Source organism: Nesoenas mayeri, assembly GCF_963082525.1.
Source record: "Nesoenas mayeri genome assembly, chromosome: 2".
NCBI lineage: Eukaryota > Metazoa > Chordata > Aves > Columbiformes > Columbidae > Nesoenas > Nesoenas mayeri.
Window position 1 is genome coordinate 162,878,736 of NC_137543.1, and position 19,006 is coordinate 162,897,741.

General features: G+C 45.7%; 1 protein-coding gene across 1 annotated transcript in view; it reads left to right on the forward strand.

Moving 5' to 3' along the window:
• Positions 1-19,006, forward strand: part of PTH1R (parathyroid hormone 1 receptor) — a gene marked incomplete at both ends in the record, with an annotated part of 119,073 nt that overhangs the window by 55,913 nt on the left and 44,154 nt on the right. The window contains one exon of the mRNA XM_080338996.1: positions 7,684-7,789. Coding sequence (XP_080195122.1) covers positions 7,684-7,789 — 106 coding nt within the window. The remainder of the gene's footprint in view (positions 1-7,683; positions 7,790-19,006) is intronic.

Genomic DNA, 19,006 nt, shown 5'->3' on the forward strand with positions numbered 1-19,006 from the left:
CCTCAGGGGCAACAATTTCTCCCTCATGTCTGGCCTGAATCCCGCCTCTCTTATTTTAAAACTATCACCCCTTTTCTGGTCATAACAGGCCCTGCTAAAAAGTCTGTCCCCAGGAGAATCCATCCTCTCTTATCTAAAGGAGGACAATGCTCAATTCTTGCCCCATATTGCCACCCCCACTACTGACCAACCTCATGCAACGCCTTGTGTTACCAACCAACTCCACCCTGCCACTTCTCCCTTCTTCTCAGGAAGTCCCCATTGCTATGAGCTCCTGACCAACCTACCTTTGGTTCAGCCCACGCTGAAAGCTACATCAGCTCCTGCCAAAGGCAGCTGATCCTCTGCTCTGTGACGTTTATTTAGATGTGCCACCCTGGCCTGCATGCCTGGCAGCAACACCACGTTGCCCTCAGTCCAGCCTGATGCTCTTATCTCAGTAAAGGTATGCTCACTTGTAGTAGCTGCAGGTCTGGTCTAAGATTAGACTCGGTTAGATTAATCTCCTAATCCTAACAGCCTTTTTGAGCCTTACAGAAATTAGGAGTGCGGTTGCTCCATCAGCAAGTCTGGAATAAAGCTCTAATTTAGTCTCCTTTATGCCCGTGCCCTCAGCTCAGTTGCAGGGTGTGCTGCAGAAAAAGAAATTGGTTTATGACTTTATATTGCTTGGTTTTTGTGTTTGGACCCTTCATCCGGCTCACCTAAGGCACTGTTAAAAGAAAAACTCAGAAGTGTTTTGTCACACTCTCCAAAACTGACTGTTGGTCTCTGTGTCCCCAGCCCAACTCAGTCCATCTGGTTCACTCCTCACAAAAGGACAGCCCTATGTGTGTGGACCAGGGGAGGTTGAGGTTGGATCTGGGGAACAATTTCTTCCCCAAAGGGCTGTGGGGCATTGGAACAGGCTGCCCAGGGCAGTGCTGGAGTCACCATCCCTGGAGGGTTGGACAGATGCAGAGATGAGGTTCTCAGGGACAAGGGTTAGTGTAAGCGCTAGGTTAATGGTTGGACTCAATGAACTTGAGGGTCTTTTCCAACCAAAATTATTCTAGAATTCTACGATCACCCTGCCAGAGGTGATCACCAAAATCAGCAGGGTTGTTTTGGGTTGCAATCTGCATGGCCAGCTTCACCTACATCCCATCTTTGTTCCCACACCCTTGGGACCCACATCTCTTTTTCTTCTGTATCACCAGCACTGATGCTTTCAGTTTTGCATTCCTCATGTCCCCTCCTCCTCCCTGCACCCCTTTTCTGCTTCACACTGGCAATTACCTTGACTACTGCTGTCCAAGATGGTGATCACCAGCAGTCCCTTGCCTTGGGCCCATCGACCAGCTGTGATGCTCTCAATCCCAACCAAGGAATCTGTTTGCCTTTAGCTGTTTTTTTGAGCCGCTGCCAGGGAAGTTTCACAAAAAGGATAGTGTTATTTCTGAAAATGAGTCCCATAAACAAGGATGAATATGACCTCCCTGTTGAGATTTGGGGTTTACTTTAGTGGCTGGGAGATCAGCCAATGAAATGGAAATACCAGAAAACATTATCATAATTACCCCTTGGCCTCCTCTGGGGACAAGGGAAAGGGAGGGAAGCAAAAAAGAAAAAGCTGAACCAAAACTGATTTAACAGCTTTGGATAGCATTGTCATTTTACCCTTCCCCGCTTGGCCTGCCTCTTGCTCTGCTTTTCTGCTTTCTCTGAATAAGGGGGAGGAAAACAAAATCAGCTTTCCTAGATCTTTTCCCCACAAGGGACTTTTTTTTTCCGGCAAAAAACAGTGCTGGGAGACGAGAGGTGATAAACATTGAGAAAGAGTAGCAGATGGGTTTTGATTGCGAAACTGGGGAGGTCACAGAGGAGCCCCCATCACATCCCTGCACCTCGTCCATAACAGTAGGAGTGAGGGGCAAAGCCATCCTTGTGAACCTCCCTGTGCAGAGCCCACTGTGCCTGTACCATGCAGCTTGTACAAACTGGATGCCAAGTAAGGTCAGTGCAAGACTTTATGCTGAAGCAAGTCAGATTTGCTGTCAGCTCTTTTGGGCTGATTAACTTCTGCAGAGGCACGATGACCTCATATTTCTAAATAGTTGGATGGGGGAGATGTACCTGTTTGTGACCATATTTCTGATTTCCCTGAGATGCTTCTCTTGCTCCCAGAGCTCACACCAGCAAAAGTTCTGCTCCTAAACTCCACAGATCTTCTCAACATTGCTAACAAGTCCAATTACTGAAGCCTCCAGCTGCACCAAAAGAAAAGTAAAATCCCCACAGCTGAACTGATTTATTTAGGTGGTGGCTTGAGGTGGAAATGTATTTCAGCTGTATGGAAATAATCAGTGACTATAAGGGGAACACTGGCCAATACTTCAGTTTTTTAAATGTCATCCTGGATGTCCCCAGTTGGCCAGCAAGGCAGGTATTATGTTGGCAAGTACATGGGATATTTGCTCCTTTCTTTTGGCTAATGAGTATCTGCAAAATGAGAGGGTGAGAGGTGTTGGGCTGCAAATGGCTGGGTTCTTGGTAAATGATGATGTAAGATGTTGAACACGTTAATTTAGTTGAGTTGGGGCTGCAGTGCTCACTTGGGTGAAGCATTTCTAGAACCTCTTCTCTACTTTTTCATGGTCCTGAGCAGCAGGGGCACAGAATATACAAAGTAGATTGTGTTGAGCATGTCAAATGGGACCATACCCAGAACATACATGTCTGTTCCTTGATGCTCAGCAGGGCACAAGTTTTCTGTGGCCTTGGAAAGAGAGGAACTACAGATATATCTGAAAATAGCCTTATTCAGTCAATCTTTGTCCTAACAGGCCATCCCAAGGAGATATACCATCTTAGGATGTTTAAAGGAAGAGACAGCTCTTAGGTTGTCATTTGCTGATCAGCAGTTTAAGACCTTCCTGAATCAACTTTGCATCCAGGATACAATCTTTAACAGCTACTGCTGGATTTGTCCTTTATTGATTTGTCTAATTTTATTTTGAGTCCATTGTCCTGTTTCTTTCAGACCTTGTTGTCTTCATCTTGAGTCTCCAAGGTCTCAAATTCTGCAAAACTGTGACTAATTATCCCACTTTCTCTGCTCCTCTCAGTATCTTACAGATACCTTTCATACTGATGCCTTCTTCCTGGAAAGGGCTTTTGGGCATTGGAACAGGCTGCCCAGGCAGTGGTGGAGTCACCATCCCTGGAGGGCTTTAAAAGGCATTTAGATGAGATTGTTAGAGACATGGTTTAGTGCTAGAGTTAGGTTATGGTTGGACTCAATGATCCTGAGGGTGTCTTCCAACCAAAATGATTCTATGACTCTATCTCCAGCCTCACCTCTCTCCCAACCCAAGGGATGAAATCTCCTCCAAAGCAGGGGCTGCTTCACCACCAGCAGCTCCCACCTGTAATGAGTTCCTGCAGCCCATACCTCAGCACTTCTTATAATTGAGCCACTTATTTCGCTGCCTGGGGATATTCAGATTCCAAAAAAGTTGGCATGCACAACTGCTAATGATTTTAGCAAGGCTGTCCCGCAGTATTTTTGGATCAGGTGTCGAGATTGTTTGTCAAAGAAAAAGCTTTGCCAAATACGTCTAGCACCATGAGTGCACCTATGTTGCAAAGTGAATGTTCTTGTGGATTTCTTTTAACCTTTGACAGACAGAAGAGAAAGATGAGTCGAGCAGCATCATTTTAAGATCACAGAATCCCAGAATGTCAGGGATTGAAAGGGACCTGGAAAGCTCATCCAGTGCAATCCCCCCATGGAGCAGGAACACCCAGATGAGGTTACACAGGAAGGTGTCCAGGTGGGTTGGAATGTCTGCACAGAAGGAGACTCCACAACCCCCCTGGGCAGCCTGGGCCAGGCTCTGCCACCCTCACTGAGAAGTTGTTTCTTCTCAAATTTAAGTGGAACCTCTTGTGTTCCAATTTGAACCCATTACCCCTTGTCCTACCGTTGGTTGTCACCAAGAAGAGCCTGGCTCCATCCTCCTGACACTCACCCTTTACATATTTGTAAACATGATCAGAAAATCCAGATCAAGAAAATCAGATCCATAGGAAAAAATAGTATAGAACTGTCAAAAGTGCTCCAGCAGCTGACAGGTCCAAAGCTGGTCCCTGGTTTCCAGCTATGAGTGTCTGCCCTGTCCTACCTACTGCCCCTTGAGCCCCAGGCGGAGCCGTTTCAGTGTCTGATCTGGCAGCACACTGCTTAATTCTCCATCCCTGGAGAGTTTTCAGCCTGGCTTAGACACTGAAACATCTCAGCAAGAGGCTTGACAAGGGATGGGTGCAAAGCGTGATGACGGGTGGGAAAGCGAGGTTGGGACAGGAGGGGATGACGAGTTCAGAACCACCAGCTATCAGCCCCATTTGCATCTGAGGTGTTTAATGTGAGTTATTCAGTCACAAAGGAGCAGCATGGCCAGACTGCATGGTTCTCTTGCAAGTCTCCTGAGAACAGGTGTCCCCTTCAAATCACAGGATTTCATGAAAATCCCTGTCCTTATTCATATATGCATTTACACGTTTCAGCCACCTTAACCAAGGAGAAACGCAGAAATATGTGTCCGGAACATATTTCTCAGCATTTATACTAGTTTTGAAGTAAGGGAGAGAATGGGAAGACTTTTTTTTAAGGGTCTGGCAGGTTTGTTGTAAATTTAAGACCAATAACCAGGGCTTAGGAAAGCTGAAAACCTGGGTAGATTTGGGAGCCCTGTCCCAGCCATTCTGCCCAGCTCTGGGCACAGAGCTTGGTGACTTATTTCCATTTCTGAGAAGAAAAAGTTATCTTCTATGCCGGTCCCAGAGACCATCCGTCCCTCTGGCTGGGAGCTGCCCTACTTTCGGAGCATGGCCAAATGAGCCCGAGGACTAAGCGTGCAAGGGATGAATCATTTGAAATGCCTGAGGTCAGATTCTGCTCTGGCTACTATAAATCCAGACTAACTCCTCCAGCTTTTGTGGAATCACTCAGGGTTTATGCACGTATAAATGACAGCAGGATTTGACCCAGAGGCTTTATGTTTCCAATGAAAGAGTTGAAATGTGGGATGTTGCCTTAAATGTGGACAGGCCAAACATCTGGAAAGGGATGGCTTTGTTTTGCATTAACGTTAATGCGGTTTTGAAACAGACTCCCACTTCTGAAGGATTTTTAGTGTGGATTTTTTCCAAGGACATGAAAAACTAACTTCTACTTTACTCAGAATGTCCTTATCAGATCTAGCTATCCATCTGTGTGTCCGTTACCACACCAGCTGCTCAAACATCCATCGTTCCTCTCCATAGAAGCACACTGGGAAATGGAACCTGAGTTTACTTCTATGCTGTATTTCATTAACCCTCATTATGTCACTTGTCATAAGTCCTGCTTGAGAACTGATTGGCCTTCAGCTGGTTTATCTTACTCGCCTTCCAAACTGAATTAACTTAAAATGAGTGAAGAAACCTTAATTCTGAATGGCAGTGGTTTGGGGCAGTACAAGATGTCTCTACAACTTGTTTACAGGTTTCCTCCTCATCTGCAGATCACTACTGGCTTCACAAAATTTTATATTCTTTCCTTTGCTTGCCTGCGCTATGCATTGAGATTTAGGTCTGCTCCGTCTATCAGGATGTGGAGCGCTACCCTAGGTTTTGCATTACAGATTTCCATTGGCCAGTCTCGCCAGCACAGTCAATATAAGAGAAAAGAAAGAAGAAAAAACATGTTGCTTTGTATTAAAATAATAACTCCAGCCCTTGTTACTTACTTTAGGCTTTTACAACTGAGTGCTAAGTTCTGTACAAATCCAGGGAGAGGCAACATCTGTTCTCGTTGCATTTATAGCCCGATTAATCAAGACAGACAAATGTTAGGGAAACAAAGGCAACGAGAAGAGCACTGATTTATCCCAACTTATTACATCACTTAATTATTTCAGGCTACTGCCTTACAAACATCTTTCTCTTGGGAGGCCTATAAGCTGTTGTACACGGCTGTTCTGTGTTTTGAACAACCTTTGGGGTGATCTTGGGGATGAGAATTCCTCCCAGAGGCTCTTCTGCTATGACTGGCAGAGTACCAAGGATGCACCCAGACTCCAAAGATTTCACAAGGGTGGCCAGATCCCTCATGTGTCAAACAGAGAGGCTTGCCAGTAGATTGACATGGTCCACAGCTTTCTTCTCTCTCTTCTATGCTGCAAGTAAGAAAGCACCTAGAAATTACAATCCCCATCACCCATTCACATCCAGAGTGGAAAATTAGCACAGGAGAAGGCTGAATATACTGTTGTTTTAGGGTGAAAGAGCAGGAAAGAAAAAAAGACAGTATCATGCCATGGTAGCTGGGATGGGTACACTGAAATTTATATCTATTCCTGCCAAAAAGTTCTTCCTCATCTAAGACCTTATCTGGCAGTGGGACTGGTCCTGGATGTCGGAGCAGGACGCCAAGTACCCAAGAGGCACATCAGAAAGTTAAAGCAGACGTATTGCATTAGATCAAACCTCTGTGTGGTATAACAACCAAAATACTCACAAAACAAGCTTTCCCCATGGTTGTAGCCCCAGCTTCCTGAGGCCAGCCATGCTTGATGTGAACACGCCAGTTTCCAGTTTCATTATCAGAGATTTTTTTGTTGTTTTTTTTTTTTGTTTTTATGACCAGAAAGTGCCTTTGAGAGTCAAGTATCATCATTTATCAGCAAGAAACAAACAGAGGAGGGTAAAACAGGCCCTGGGTGAAGCATTGTCTGTTCTCTTCTTGTCCCTTGTCCTCTGGAGACCTTACAGGAGGAAAAAATTAATCTTCCCAGGATGATGCTCACAGCCTTTTTTCGCTGAGCCCTCAGACTTTGAGGGGCAGATGCTGTCAGGTCACCACCCTGCCTAAGGCAGCCACCTCTACACATGTTCTTGTATAGTTGGGGTTGGAGGGACCTTCAAAGCTCATCCAGCGCCACCCCTGCCATGAGCAGGGACATCTGCACCAGCTCAGGTTGCTCAGAGCCCCGTCCAGCCTGGCCTGGGATGTCTCCAGGGATGGTTCATCCACCACCTCTCTGGGCAACCTGGCCCAGGCTCTCACCCTTCTCCTGTTGACAGAGCCTTATGTCCTGTGGCCAAGGGTGGAAATAGCACTTCAATGATGATGGGAGACTGCAATTCTTAAAGAGAGAGGAGTCCTTGGTCCTTTTAACTCCTGACAGTATTTTCCAAGAGGAGGGTGTCAGGAAACACAGCATTGCTCTGCTGTTCCCTGTGTATTGTATTTACTTACTCTTCTGTGTCCCAAAGGGATCAGTTTATAGGAATGATATGCCAATATTATTTACTAGGATGTTGGTTTTATTCTCCTTGGGTAGTTGCCTCATCTCTGCAAGCTGGGGCATGCCACCTCAGAAATTGCTGCTTTCCTGTGTGTGCATGAGTATGATTGAGCAATTGCACCGTGCACTTCCTTTGCCACATAAGCAGATGATTCCATGTAGTATCTTGTAAGAGGTGTTTCTTGGGACACTAATTGCTGAGGAAATCGACATACACAGAGCAAGGCTGGTGGAAGAAACTGGTGATGCAAGGGAGATTTTTGCATTCCCATCACCTGCATTGTCTAGGAAATTTCTGTCCTGCTGCTCTTGCCATGCTGAGGTTTAACCTCATTTCTCCCCATCACTGCAGGTGGATGCTGATGATGTCATCACCAAAGAGGAGCAGATCTTCCTACTGCTAAATGCCAAGGCTATGTGTGAACGACACCTGAAAGCCAAGGTGCCCAAGGTGCATGGTGAGTGTTCCCACAGCAACCCAGACTGCATGGATGGGTCTTTCTGCTCAATCCCAACCCTTGCCCTCAGCCCCATACATAGAGCATGTGATAGAGGCAGCTGAAGAATGCCCAACAGACTTTTTTCAGGTTAGGCTGTGGCGAAGATCTTGTAGCATAAGGTGTTGGAAAGCAAGGTTGTCACAGCCTCTTTCTCCTGCACCAGAACACCAGGTGCCAAGGGGTCAGGAGGATGCATGAGACATGGTCGTGGGTTTACAGCCCACATCACTATTCCTAAAGCCCAGGCAAAGCTTGGGAGATAGCATCAGCCATTGTTTCTCTCTTTGCAGCAAGACACAAGTGGTGTAGGAAACAAAGCATCCTTCCAACACTATTTCTCTGTTTCCCTCTGACATACTCTCTGTATTCTCCTCAAATGGGTCCAAGCTCAGCTAAGCCTCTTTCTTCCACTTCCTTTCTATTTTGGGCTGCAAAATCACTACCAGATGTACGGCTGGAGGGAGAAAGAAGGGAGAAAGCTCTCTCATGTGGGCAGCAGAGTAATCATCCCCCATTGGTTTCTTTCATCAATTTAACATGTGTTAATTATTGGCACTGGGGCTGTATGCTGAGGCACGCTGCACCCACCCAGCTAGTCCTGGGTGGGCATCCTGTCTCATCCTCTTCTATTGTCTGAGAGAAGGAGACAAGCCAGATTGCTTCCCACCTTCACTATTGCATCTCAGAGATCACTCTTCCCACCATCAGTGCTGTGGGAGTACCTGGAGACACCACCAGCAGAGGGAAAGGTCCCCAAAGCCAGCTGTGATTTTAGAGCAGGGTTGCCTGCCCACCTGATGTCCCACTCCTGTTGGAAATGATAGCAAGGGGCCATAAAAGCCCAGCTTTCATTTTATTCCAGGCCTTTGGCTTTACATCAGCCAAAACCTCAAGCCACATCCTCTGTTGCTTCTTTGTCCTGTACACCCACTGCCCAATTAACGCCCCATTAAAAAACACATGTGTAAAGGCATTTCCTTCTGTTGTACTACAGACCACCTGCCTACCTTGGGATCTGGTGACACCACCCAGCTGGTCTTGCCCTCACACCCTATTTTCTAACTCATCTCTATAATACTGTCAGCATTTAGTATTGATTTCTCTCCTTAATTGTCATCAGCAGTATTTGTAAGGCTGGGGAGATGCATATGAATGAAAAGAAGACTTTGGGCTCTTCACTGTTGCCTGTTTGGTAGAGCAAATGAATCAAATCACAGGGCTTTGCAAACATGCCCTTGGTCCTGTTTTGAGACCTGGTTCTGCAGCTGAGGTCAGCTTTAACTCTTCCATTGACTGAAACAGAAAGAAATCTAATACATTGTCATTTAGATATCTCATGGACGCAAGTCCTGGCTTTGGAAAAAGCTATTCTGAGCTGCTTGAGCAATAAAACTCAGGCTCACTGCTCCATCATCTGTAGTAAATTTCTGTTCAGTCCCAAATAGCACAGCCAAGAGGAGGAATTATCTTGATGTCAATACTCAACAGCAGTACATTCAAGGCTTTAAAGACTCAAGGCAATCATTAGCAACAAATAGTTGGATCAAATTAATCTGCAAGAGGTCTATTAATCCAAAGGCAGAATTAATTTTGACTTAACCTTCCCCAAGAAACATTTTCTTAAGATGTTGTCAAAGAAGCTCCAGTGGCAACACCTCCATAACAACCCAGAAATTCACTCTAGCATTTCACTGACAAAGCAGTGAGTTGCCAGACCATGTCTGAGATGGTCTAAAGAGTAGCCACAGGTCACAGATAGAGGATTTTGCAATTTGGTAAAGATCTTCCCATCACAGATTCTTAGACTGCAGATGCCCTTGGACACATTAAATGATTATGTTACAAGGTATTTGTGAAAAGACAAACTCAATCTCCATTTTGCGTCGTGCCTGCTCCTTCATGCTTCAGGAGTTGAAGGAGATGGATGTTTTTAGACCCTCTCGTGGGGTGAGGGCTGACAGAACAAAAGGCTGTAATCTGCACTGCGTTAGCTTTAAAACAATTAATTTCTTGGCTAAGGCTCAAAAGCTCAGTTTTTGCACAGAGCCTTCAAAGCCCAGGGTGAAAAATGGTTAGGTCCAGTCCATTCCTCCTTTGAGGATACAGAAACTGGGGTCTGGTTTCTATTTATGCTAAACACCCAAAGACATATGGGTTTGTGCCCTTCTCAGCCAGATGGAGGACCTCGTCCCCATTGCCTCTTCCCTCACTACAAACCCAAAAGAATAAAACACTGAAGGGCAGCACAGTCTTCACAATTAAGATACAACAGCCCCCACTTGCAGACAGAATTTATAGGGGCAAAGTGGTTCTGATTTGGAGCAACATAAATCCTGTGTGGCCACCCTAAACCTTCAGAAAGTCTTCTGTGATATTGCTCAGAGTATTTCTGACAAGCACCCACTTGGGTGGCAGGAGGACTCTTCTAACAGCCATGGAGGACTTGGGTTGTGTTACCTCCCCACCAGGTCCCCTATCTGTTTTGTCTTTGGGTATCTAGTGCTGTAGGATGGAGTTGACTCTCACAATGCATTTGTATTTTGGTTCTGCAAATTTTTGATGCTGAGGGTGGTAAAACACTGACCCAGGTTGCCCAGAATGGTGGTGGATGGACCATCCCTGGAGACATCCCAGGCCAGGCTGAATGGGGATCTGAGCAACCTGAGCTGGTGAAGATGTCCCCGCTCATGGCAGAGGTGGCACTAGATGAGCTTTGAAGGTTCCTTCCAACCCAAAGTGTTTTATAATTTAACCCTGTGTTTGATAACAATGTCAATCTATAGCATTAATGTACCATGATATCTATACCAGAGTTTACCTGCTGGCAATACAGACTGACAGTCCCCACATCAGATGCACAAAGGACCTTGTCTCTTTGCAAGATCTCCCATGTGGCAGCCAGCCCTTCTCCCTCCTCTCTGGGCAGGTCCCAGTACCTCTTGAAAGCAAGGCTAGAGACCCAGCCTCTGCCCCTGGATTTTGTTTTTCTTTTCAGCAGTATGATGAATAGGTCTCACTCTGAAGTCTGCTTCTGCCAGAACAGAACAGACTTATTTTATATTAGAGGTGGGGCAATCCCCACTGAGAAGTATGTTTGCAGATCACAGGGAGCAGTGCACCCTGTGGTCTGACATGATTTATTGGTCTGATTGGTATTCAAAGGGTAAAAGAGAACAGGCACAGTCTATCTACTTTAAAATCTTAAAAAATAAAAATAAACTTAAAACCCCATCATGGCAACAATAGAAGTGATCACAAAATAAAGACATCAACCCAGGTTCAAGGTGGGCAATGCAGGAGGCAACATCCACTCCTGATTCAATCTAGCCATGTGAAATTTAGCTTCTGGAAGTCTTCTAAATGGAAGAAACCATCTGCACATGCTTGATATATATATGGCCGTAAGAATCATATACATGAGGCCCTGGAAGTTTGCACAATTTGCCCTGTTTGTTCATAATAACGCAGAGCTACTCCATGGCATCCTGGAGGACTTCAAATTCCAACAATCTGCTTTGTAAAAGGGAGTAGGGGGGTGCAGTTTCATCTGATGTGACAGTGGCCTAGTGAACTTCAGCTGAAGAAATCACCCATAAAGTAAAAGCCATGGTCATTGGGGCTGTTATGAATTTGAGCCAAAGTTATCACAGTGTTGGTGATAGCCTTGTGCTGGAGAGGTGGACTACTGATGACCCTCAACATCTGAACTTATCCTAGAGCTGGTGAATAGAGAAAAGCATCTTTTGGGGTGGCACCTGTCTCCCACCTGTCTCTAGATGTTGATCACAGATTAAACAGAGGTTTGATGATTTAGATGGACTACTTAACACGTTGCAGTATGATATGGTTACTGATGATGATGGTGTGAACCCAAGGAGCATACCCTAGCACTTAGCTTACCTGAGCATGTGGTGGGATTTCTATCTTCAGAGGTTTCTGAGACTTGGCTAGATAAAGGTATGACTGACCTGACCTTGTGCTGGTTTTGAAGGCAGAAGCTTGGACAAGAGACTTTCAGAGGTCCCTTCCAATAAGTATTTTTATGATTAGTCCTGCCCAGGGGATTTAGGCTCACAAGTCAGCAGCATTGAGGCTCCTTGGGGGGATTGTTTCTCCCCTCTAGCCTTCAGGACTCAGTGAACAAAGTTTGATGAGGGCCTAACTACAGTGCAGAAAGCACAGAGCTCAACAAGGAGAGAAAGGGAGGTCTGGGTAGTTCATTTGTCTTACACTGGAAAAGGAGCTTTGCATGTTGTCTCTCTCTCTTTCTTTTCCTCTTTTTTTTTTTTAATTTATTTGCATGTTGTTTCCAGTTATTTTTCCTGTTCAAATCTATGCTTGGTTTGTCATTCTGAAGAAGGAAAAAGGCCAAGCCCTCGAAGAGGTAGCAGTTTTGGGGAGGTCATAAGAAAAGCACATCCCACAGTCACCAAAGGATGAGACTCCTTCAGCATTTCTTACACAGTTGTTTGTGGTAAGGGGAAAGGTCCACATTCAGCTCTGCTTAAAGGAATCTAAATCTATATTATTACTTCCCAGAAACAATGATTTATTGTTTAGCATGTCAAAGGTAAAAAAGGAGATTATTGAAATCTCTTCCATTAGTTCTGCTTCACCATGTCTGAAAGTACCAAAAAGCCCTGGTGCAAGAGCTGGATATCAGCTGCCCAACCTCATGATCTGCTTGTAGAGTCAGTAGCATTCTGGGTCCATTATAGTAACCTTCATCACGGAGCAACTCCACCTTTGGGACAACCCTGCAGACAGCCCAGTGGTGTAGGATGTTTGGGAAAGGAGAATGTTCCCACTTAAGACTTGGCCTAAGTCAATGAGGAGTGGCTTTGGACCCATCTCTCCAGGGAAATGCTTAACCACAGAGGTTGTAGCAACAGAGGCCTTTGACTCCAGGGATGTTTTACAGCTGCTTTGCACTGAAGACTTACGCAAGCTCTGCAACAAGTGAAGATCACTGTGCAGCCAGAGGTCTGGCTCTCACATCCCTGCTCTGGAGTTTTGTCCTGCACCCTTCAATGTCACAGCTTGTGGATGGAGTGAGAATAGGACCTTGAGAGATGCATCCATTGCAGTGGGAACACGGGGATGCTTCCCTCTCATGGCTCTCTGAGTGATGAGAATTAGGGGTGTGCACTTCTCCAGAGGGCCTCTGCTTCTCGAAGGAGCCTTCTGAGGACCTTCCTGCAAATTAGCTCTCACCAACACTTTGAGTTCATACCTGGATTTGAACCAGACTGAAAGAAGCACTGTTTTTCTGCCAGCTCAGAAGCAGTTAGGTGGAAAGTGCAAGGAGGCAGCAGTATATTCAATAAGCATTTGGACAATGCCCTCAGACACATGGTGTGAATTTTGGGGTTGTCCTATGCAGGGACTCAATGATCCTTGTGGGTCCTTCCAACTCAGGACATTCTATGAGTAACGTCTCTTCTTTCAGTCAAGGAGAAGGAGGAGCAATATGGTCTCCTAACTGTATGTCATGTCTCAAACTGGTCCTACAGGGCATCATCTCTATGGCAAAGGGAAGCAATGACTTCAGCAAAAGCCTATATCCCTGATAACACAACTTGGCTAACAAGGGCCAAGCAGAACTCAGTTATGGTGACAAAGGTGCTAAGGACCTGTGTGTGTACATAGGGGTTTTCTTACCACCAAAAGTATGACTTCATTTGCTATTTCATATTCCCCTTGGCATGCAAGTATGGGCAAGGCCAATGGCACAACTGATTGACCTGAGAAAGAGCCTTTTTGTGGAGGTTTGTTTTTCAGCAGCCACCTAAACAAGAGGTCCATTACAAGGATGGGAGCAGTGCCAGGAAAGAAAGGTGTTGGTGTAAGCAGTACTGCATCGAACATTAGAATCACGGAATCATTTTGGCTGAAAAAGAACCTCAAGATCATTGATTCCATCCATTAACCCAGCACTAAACCATGTCCGTAAGAACCTCATCTACGCGTCTTTTAAACACCTCCAGAGATGGTGACTGAACTGCTTCATAGAATCATAGAATCACAGAACAGTTTGGGTTGGAAGGGACCTTCAAGACTCATCTAGTCTAACCACCTCCCATGAGCAGGGACATCTTCAACCAGATCAGGTTGCTCAGAGCCCCATCCAGCCTGGCCTGGGATGTCTCCAGGGATGGTTCATCTACCATCTCTCTGGGTACCTGGGCCAGGCTCTCAACACCCTCAGCATCAAAAATTTCTTCCTCATGCCTAACCTGAATCTCCCTCCTTTAGTTTAAACCCATCACCCCTTGTCCTTTCATAACAGGCCCTGCTCAAAAGTCTGTTCCCATCTTTCTTATTGGCCCCTTTGAAGTACAGAAGGGCCACAATAAAGTCTCCCCAGAGCTTCTCTTCTCTGAGCTGAACACCCCACCTCTCTCAGCCTGTCCTCCCAGCAGAGCTGTTCCAGCCTCAGATCATTTCTGTGGCTTTTCTGGGCCCTCTCCAGCAGGTCCATGTGTGTCCTGTGCTGAGGGCTCCAGAGCTGGACGTTGAATGTCTGAGGTTTTGAAAAAGCTGACTCATTCCATATTGCCTTCTCTCCTTGCTCCCATGCAACCACACTTCTTATCGAGGTGTGTATGCATCCATGTAGTGCTGTCAGATATTGCCCTGCCATCAGCCTAGACCCTACTTCCATTCATCAGAAGTTGTTAGATACCACCTACCAGAGATCATCTTGGAGCCTGCCTTTGCATGGTTGCAATTGCAGCCCAGTGTTGTCATTTACTCCACTACATAATGGTCAGTAAGCTACGTTTTCAGAAGCAGTGAGGGAATTTGGGAGAGTTCAATTTTTTTTTAATTATTTTTTTAGATAGAAAGAAATATCATGTAAGCTGGCATGAAAGCTTGGTAGGGCTGCTGTCCTCATTTTTGGGAGCTGACGCACATGGATATTCAACGCCTCACCTCCCATCTCAAAGGAGAGTCTGTGGCAAAGCCAAGATTTGGGTTCTCATCTCCTTACTCTTCAGCCAGGACACAAGCCACAAACCACATTTCCTTTTGTCCTGGAATTCAAGGTGAGGCTCCAAAGATTCAAATCCAGGTGGAAAGAAACTGATGAAAATCTTTGTACAAATCCTACTTGACTGAAGCTCAAAACTCTCGTCATTGCTCTCACTTTAAAGTCTCCAGTTTTGTTTTGAAATGAGGAAAACACATTTGAAATTTCCTGCAGTGAAATGGGTACCTGGGTTCTCATCTTCTTTAGGCTGTTTCATAGCTGAGAGCATTTCATGGACCAGTTATTTTCCTGGTATAAATGGGCAGGTTCCCATTCAGTCTAGTGAGGGAATGGATTTGTAACAAATTCATTGATTTATCCCACAGTTCAGCACTGCAACTTACTTCTTTTCCACTCTACTATTCATTCAACCAACATTTTAGAAAGTGAAAAATCTGAATTTCAGAGATGTCTATGGGTGTTAAGAGGTAGCCTGGATCAGCACAGGACTTTGTTTTTGGGCTGATATCTGCTGTTCCATCTCTCACCTTGCAGCTACCCATTCCTAATGCATTTACTTCCTAATCGTAGGCTAGAAATGGCTACATGGATTAACACAAGTGAATAAGACACACTATGGGGGGGAAACTGTGAGCTCAGCACCACTGCTTGCCCCCAAGAGGGGAAATGAGATTTTGAGGGGTGTAACACTGGGGGGTAACGTTGTTGTCCCAACCATCCTGCACCCTCACAAGCTTGGCCAACACTGGATTCATCTTTGTGCCAAAGGGCTGACCTTAATGTAGCTCCAGCTACCAAAAATGGCCACAAAAAAACTAGCAAAGTAGCCCTAAAACTTGAACTGGATGTTGTGGAATGTGGAAAGAGCTGACAGGGGTATGGAGAGTAGTGATGTCCACCCATCTGGTAGAGACTGGTAGGAGATGTTCATTGGAAGGAGACTTCCAGAGGCTGGAAGGGATGTTCACTGTCTGTCTTGATTTTATCTTTCTTCTGATTCCTGGCCCATGCCCTGAAAGACCAGGCAATTAGCTGTCAAGTGGAATATTCAGGTATGATATGTTGTGATGGTTCAGCAATATCTTGCTCAGTTGAAATAAACCAGATAACATTTAATTAGATATGTGTCAAAACCACATTTCAAGAGTTGAATTAGGGACTAAGGAACAGCAGGGTGAACAACAGACGTGGCAAGTGTTTCTGAAGAGTGGGAACATAGAATGTCTTGAGTTGGAAGGGACCTCCAAGGAAGATCGAGTCCAACTCTTGTCCCTGTATATGACAACCCCACAGTTCACAACAGGGCTGATAGTTCAAAACAAAGTCCTAGCAAAAAAAAAGTAACGATTTGATAAAATTCTAAACTTCCTTCAGCAATAACGAACAACTGTTCATATGTAAAAACTTCAAGTTCCCTTTTTTACCCTTAAAATGTTAACTTTTATTTTTATGCTAGTTAGTGGAGGGTTAGTCTCCTCCTGTCCTCCCACGACACATCATGTAGACAGTGCCACCTTGCCCTGGCCACTTCCCAGACTTATCTCTGAGCCTGAGGACCTTCCATGGGCTCTGGTCCACAGGATGGTGTGGGCACAGCTCCACATAGACCTGGAAACAGGACTGAGCCGGTCCAGCGTGCCTCCACACAGCCCTGTCTCAGGATATATTCCTCATCGCCCACTTCTGGGCTGAGGCATTGAGGGACAGAGACCCAAAAAAATAAAACAAAAGCAACAACAACAACAACAAAAATGCCCGTCCCCACAGGCATTTGGCTTCCTTTCTTCTTTTCTCTCTTTTTTCCCTCCCCCTTTTTTCTTTAAATTTAGTCTCTAGATGAAAGCCTTTTGAAAAGAACAGGAAACCCTAAAATTTCTCTTCTACGTACATAAATATTACATTTCAGCCATGGTGGGCAGCCTGATGCCACCCCAAAGTTAAACCTGGAAGACGATGAAGTGAAATTTTCAGCCATAAGCCATCAGATCTGATTTTTTTTTTTTTTCCTCATGAATTAAAAGCCTGTCTTTCCCTGGTTTGGAAAAGGAGATGGGACATTTTGTGGAGGAAGAAAGTTTTTTTTATACAAACCTGTTATTAGCAAAAGCCATCGGCAATCCTTTCTCAGAGTCCTAGGTGTTGCAGCTTGTCTCAAAATGGCTTGTTTTTTTAATAAACAAACATATTTGCTGGGGAAAGCGGTTATTTTTAGTTGAGAAGCTGTGTGTATTTACGCAAGGTGTGTGGGTTGCCCATGTGAGTTTATGGCTCCATTGTCCCTAAAGGACCTATACCCAAGCCCAGACTCTCACTGGGCTTGCAGAAGCCCAGGATCTGCTCCTGGTTTTCTCTCCAGAAGCTCAAGCACCATCCCCTGATCATCCAGCCTGCCATGGCATCCTCAGAGGTTGTGAAGTAGTACCCTCAGGTGCCCTAAAAGTTGAGATAAAGGCATCCAGGGCACTCAGGATTTGCCCAAAACACTCCAGACCTCTATAAACCCCACACCTCCTTCTGCTCTTTCCAGCTTCTCCCTGTTTCTCTTCGCAGTCCTGGTGGCTCAACAATGCAGGGCCAGAGCATTGGCCCAAACACTGTTTTGCAAACAACTAAACCATCCCTTGTAAGCAGGCTCCCTGCACAGTTTTCACCTGGGACAGATGTCACTGCACCAGTGAACACCATCTGGGGGCCAACATGGACCAGGAGACCTTTCAAGATGGTAGCACAGGCAAGATTATTCTTCTGGGATGTGCGTGAGGAGGAGTTTAGACTTGTGGATATGAGCCCTGCTGGGCTTGGAGGGCCTGAAAATGAGTTATGGTCTGATGCATTGACTACTACAGATGTAATCAATGAGTCTTGGTCAAGTCTGGGTTTTCTCGTTGCATCTGTGGTTCTGTGATGGGCCAAAAGAGAAGTGAAACCCTGCATAGAATTGTCATCACCCACCCAACCCATCTACAGCAGCTACCACTGGAGTCAGCAGACTGTGATGATCAGCAAGGGCTTGCTGCTTTTCACTTGCCAGTCATGCCTGAGTCAGAACTAGCAAGAGACAGAAAACACCAACAGCTGGCCTCTACCTGCCAAGGTTTATGGGCCAAGGGCTTCCAGTCCCACTGAGAAATGTCTGCTGAGAAGCTTTGTAGGTCTTGAAATGCACAGGAGGAATAGGTCTCAGGAGTTGTGATAGGCCTAAATGGTCCATGCGTTAGATGTGTAAAGTAACATGGAGGAATGGTGAAAAAAAATATGCAGGCCAGCTAAACTGCAATACTAATTAGAGAATCAGAGTATGGTTGGGGTTGGAAGGGACCTCTGGAGATCACCCAGTCCAACCTCTGCTAACGCAGGGTCACCAGAAGATCACACAGGATTACGTCCAGGCGGGTTTGAATGTCTCAGAGAAGGAGACTCCACAACCTCTCTGGGCAGCCTGGGCCAGGGCTCTGGCACCTCCCAGCAAAGAAGTTTCTTCTCATATTCATGTGGAACCTCCTCAGTTTCAGTCTGTGCATGTTGCCCCTCACCCTGTCATTGGGCACTACTGAACAGAGTCTGGTCCGTCCTCTTGACTAGCACTGTCCCCTCTCAGATTTCCTACAGACATACCCACCTATAGATATAGATATAGATATATGCAAACATTCAAACACACATGGTCTGACAACCAGATTTGAAATACATCTGCAGCACCAAACACTCCCATCCAGAGGCACTGGCCCTCCAAGCTCCCTTTCTCCCCCTCCTGTCCCAAAATGCTGGGTCATTTTTTTTTTGGTTGCTCCTCCCTGCCTGTTTCCAATCCACCCAAATGTCCTTCCCGTAATAGAGTGACCACAATTGCACACCATATTCCAAATGTGGTCTCCCCAGTGCCTTGCACGGTGCCAGAATAAGTCGGGCTGATTTATATTCCATACCCCTAGATAAACACCTTGAGACCGTGTTTGCATTTATCCAGCTGCCAAGCAGCCTCGCAGATGGTTTTAATGTGTTCTCCGCATGCGTGTACTGCTTGCACAGAAATCGGAATTGAAAGTGAGGGGAAGGAAAGGAGGGAGGAGGCGAGGGAAAAGTAACAGGCAGGAGAGAATAAACCTCATTTCCCCCTGGGGATACAGTCTGAGCAGTGAGCAGGCATGGTCTAAATATGCTTCTCATTTCTCCTCCACCAA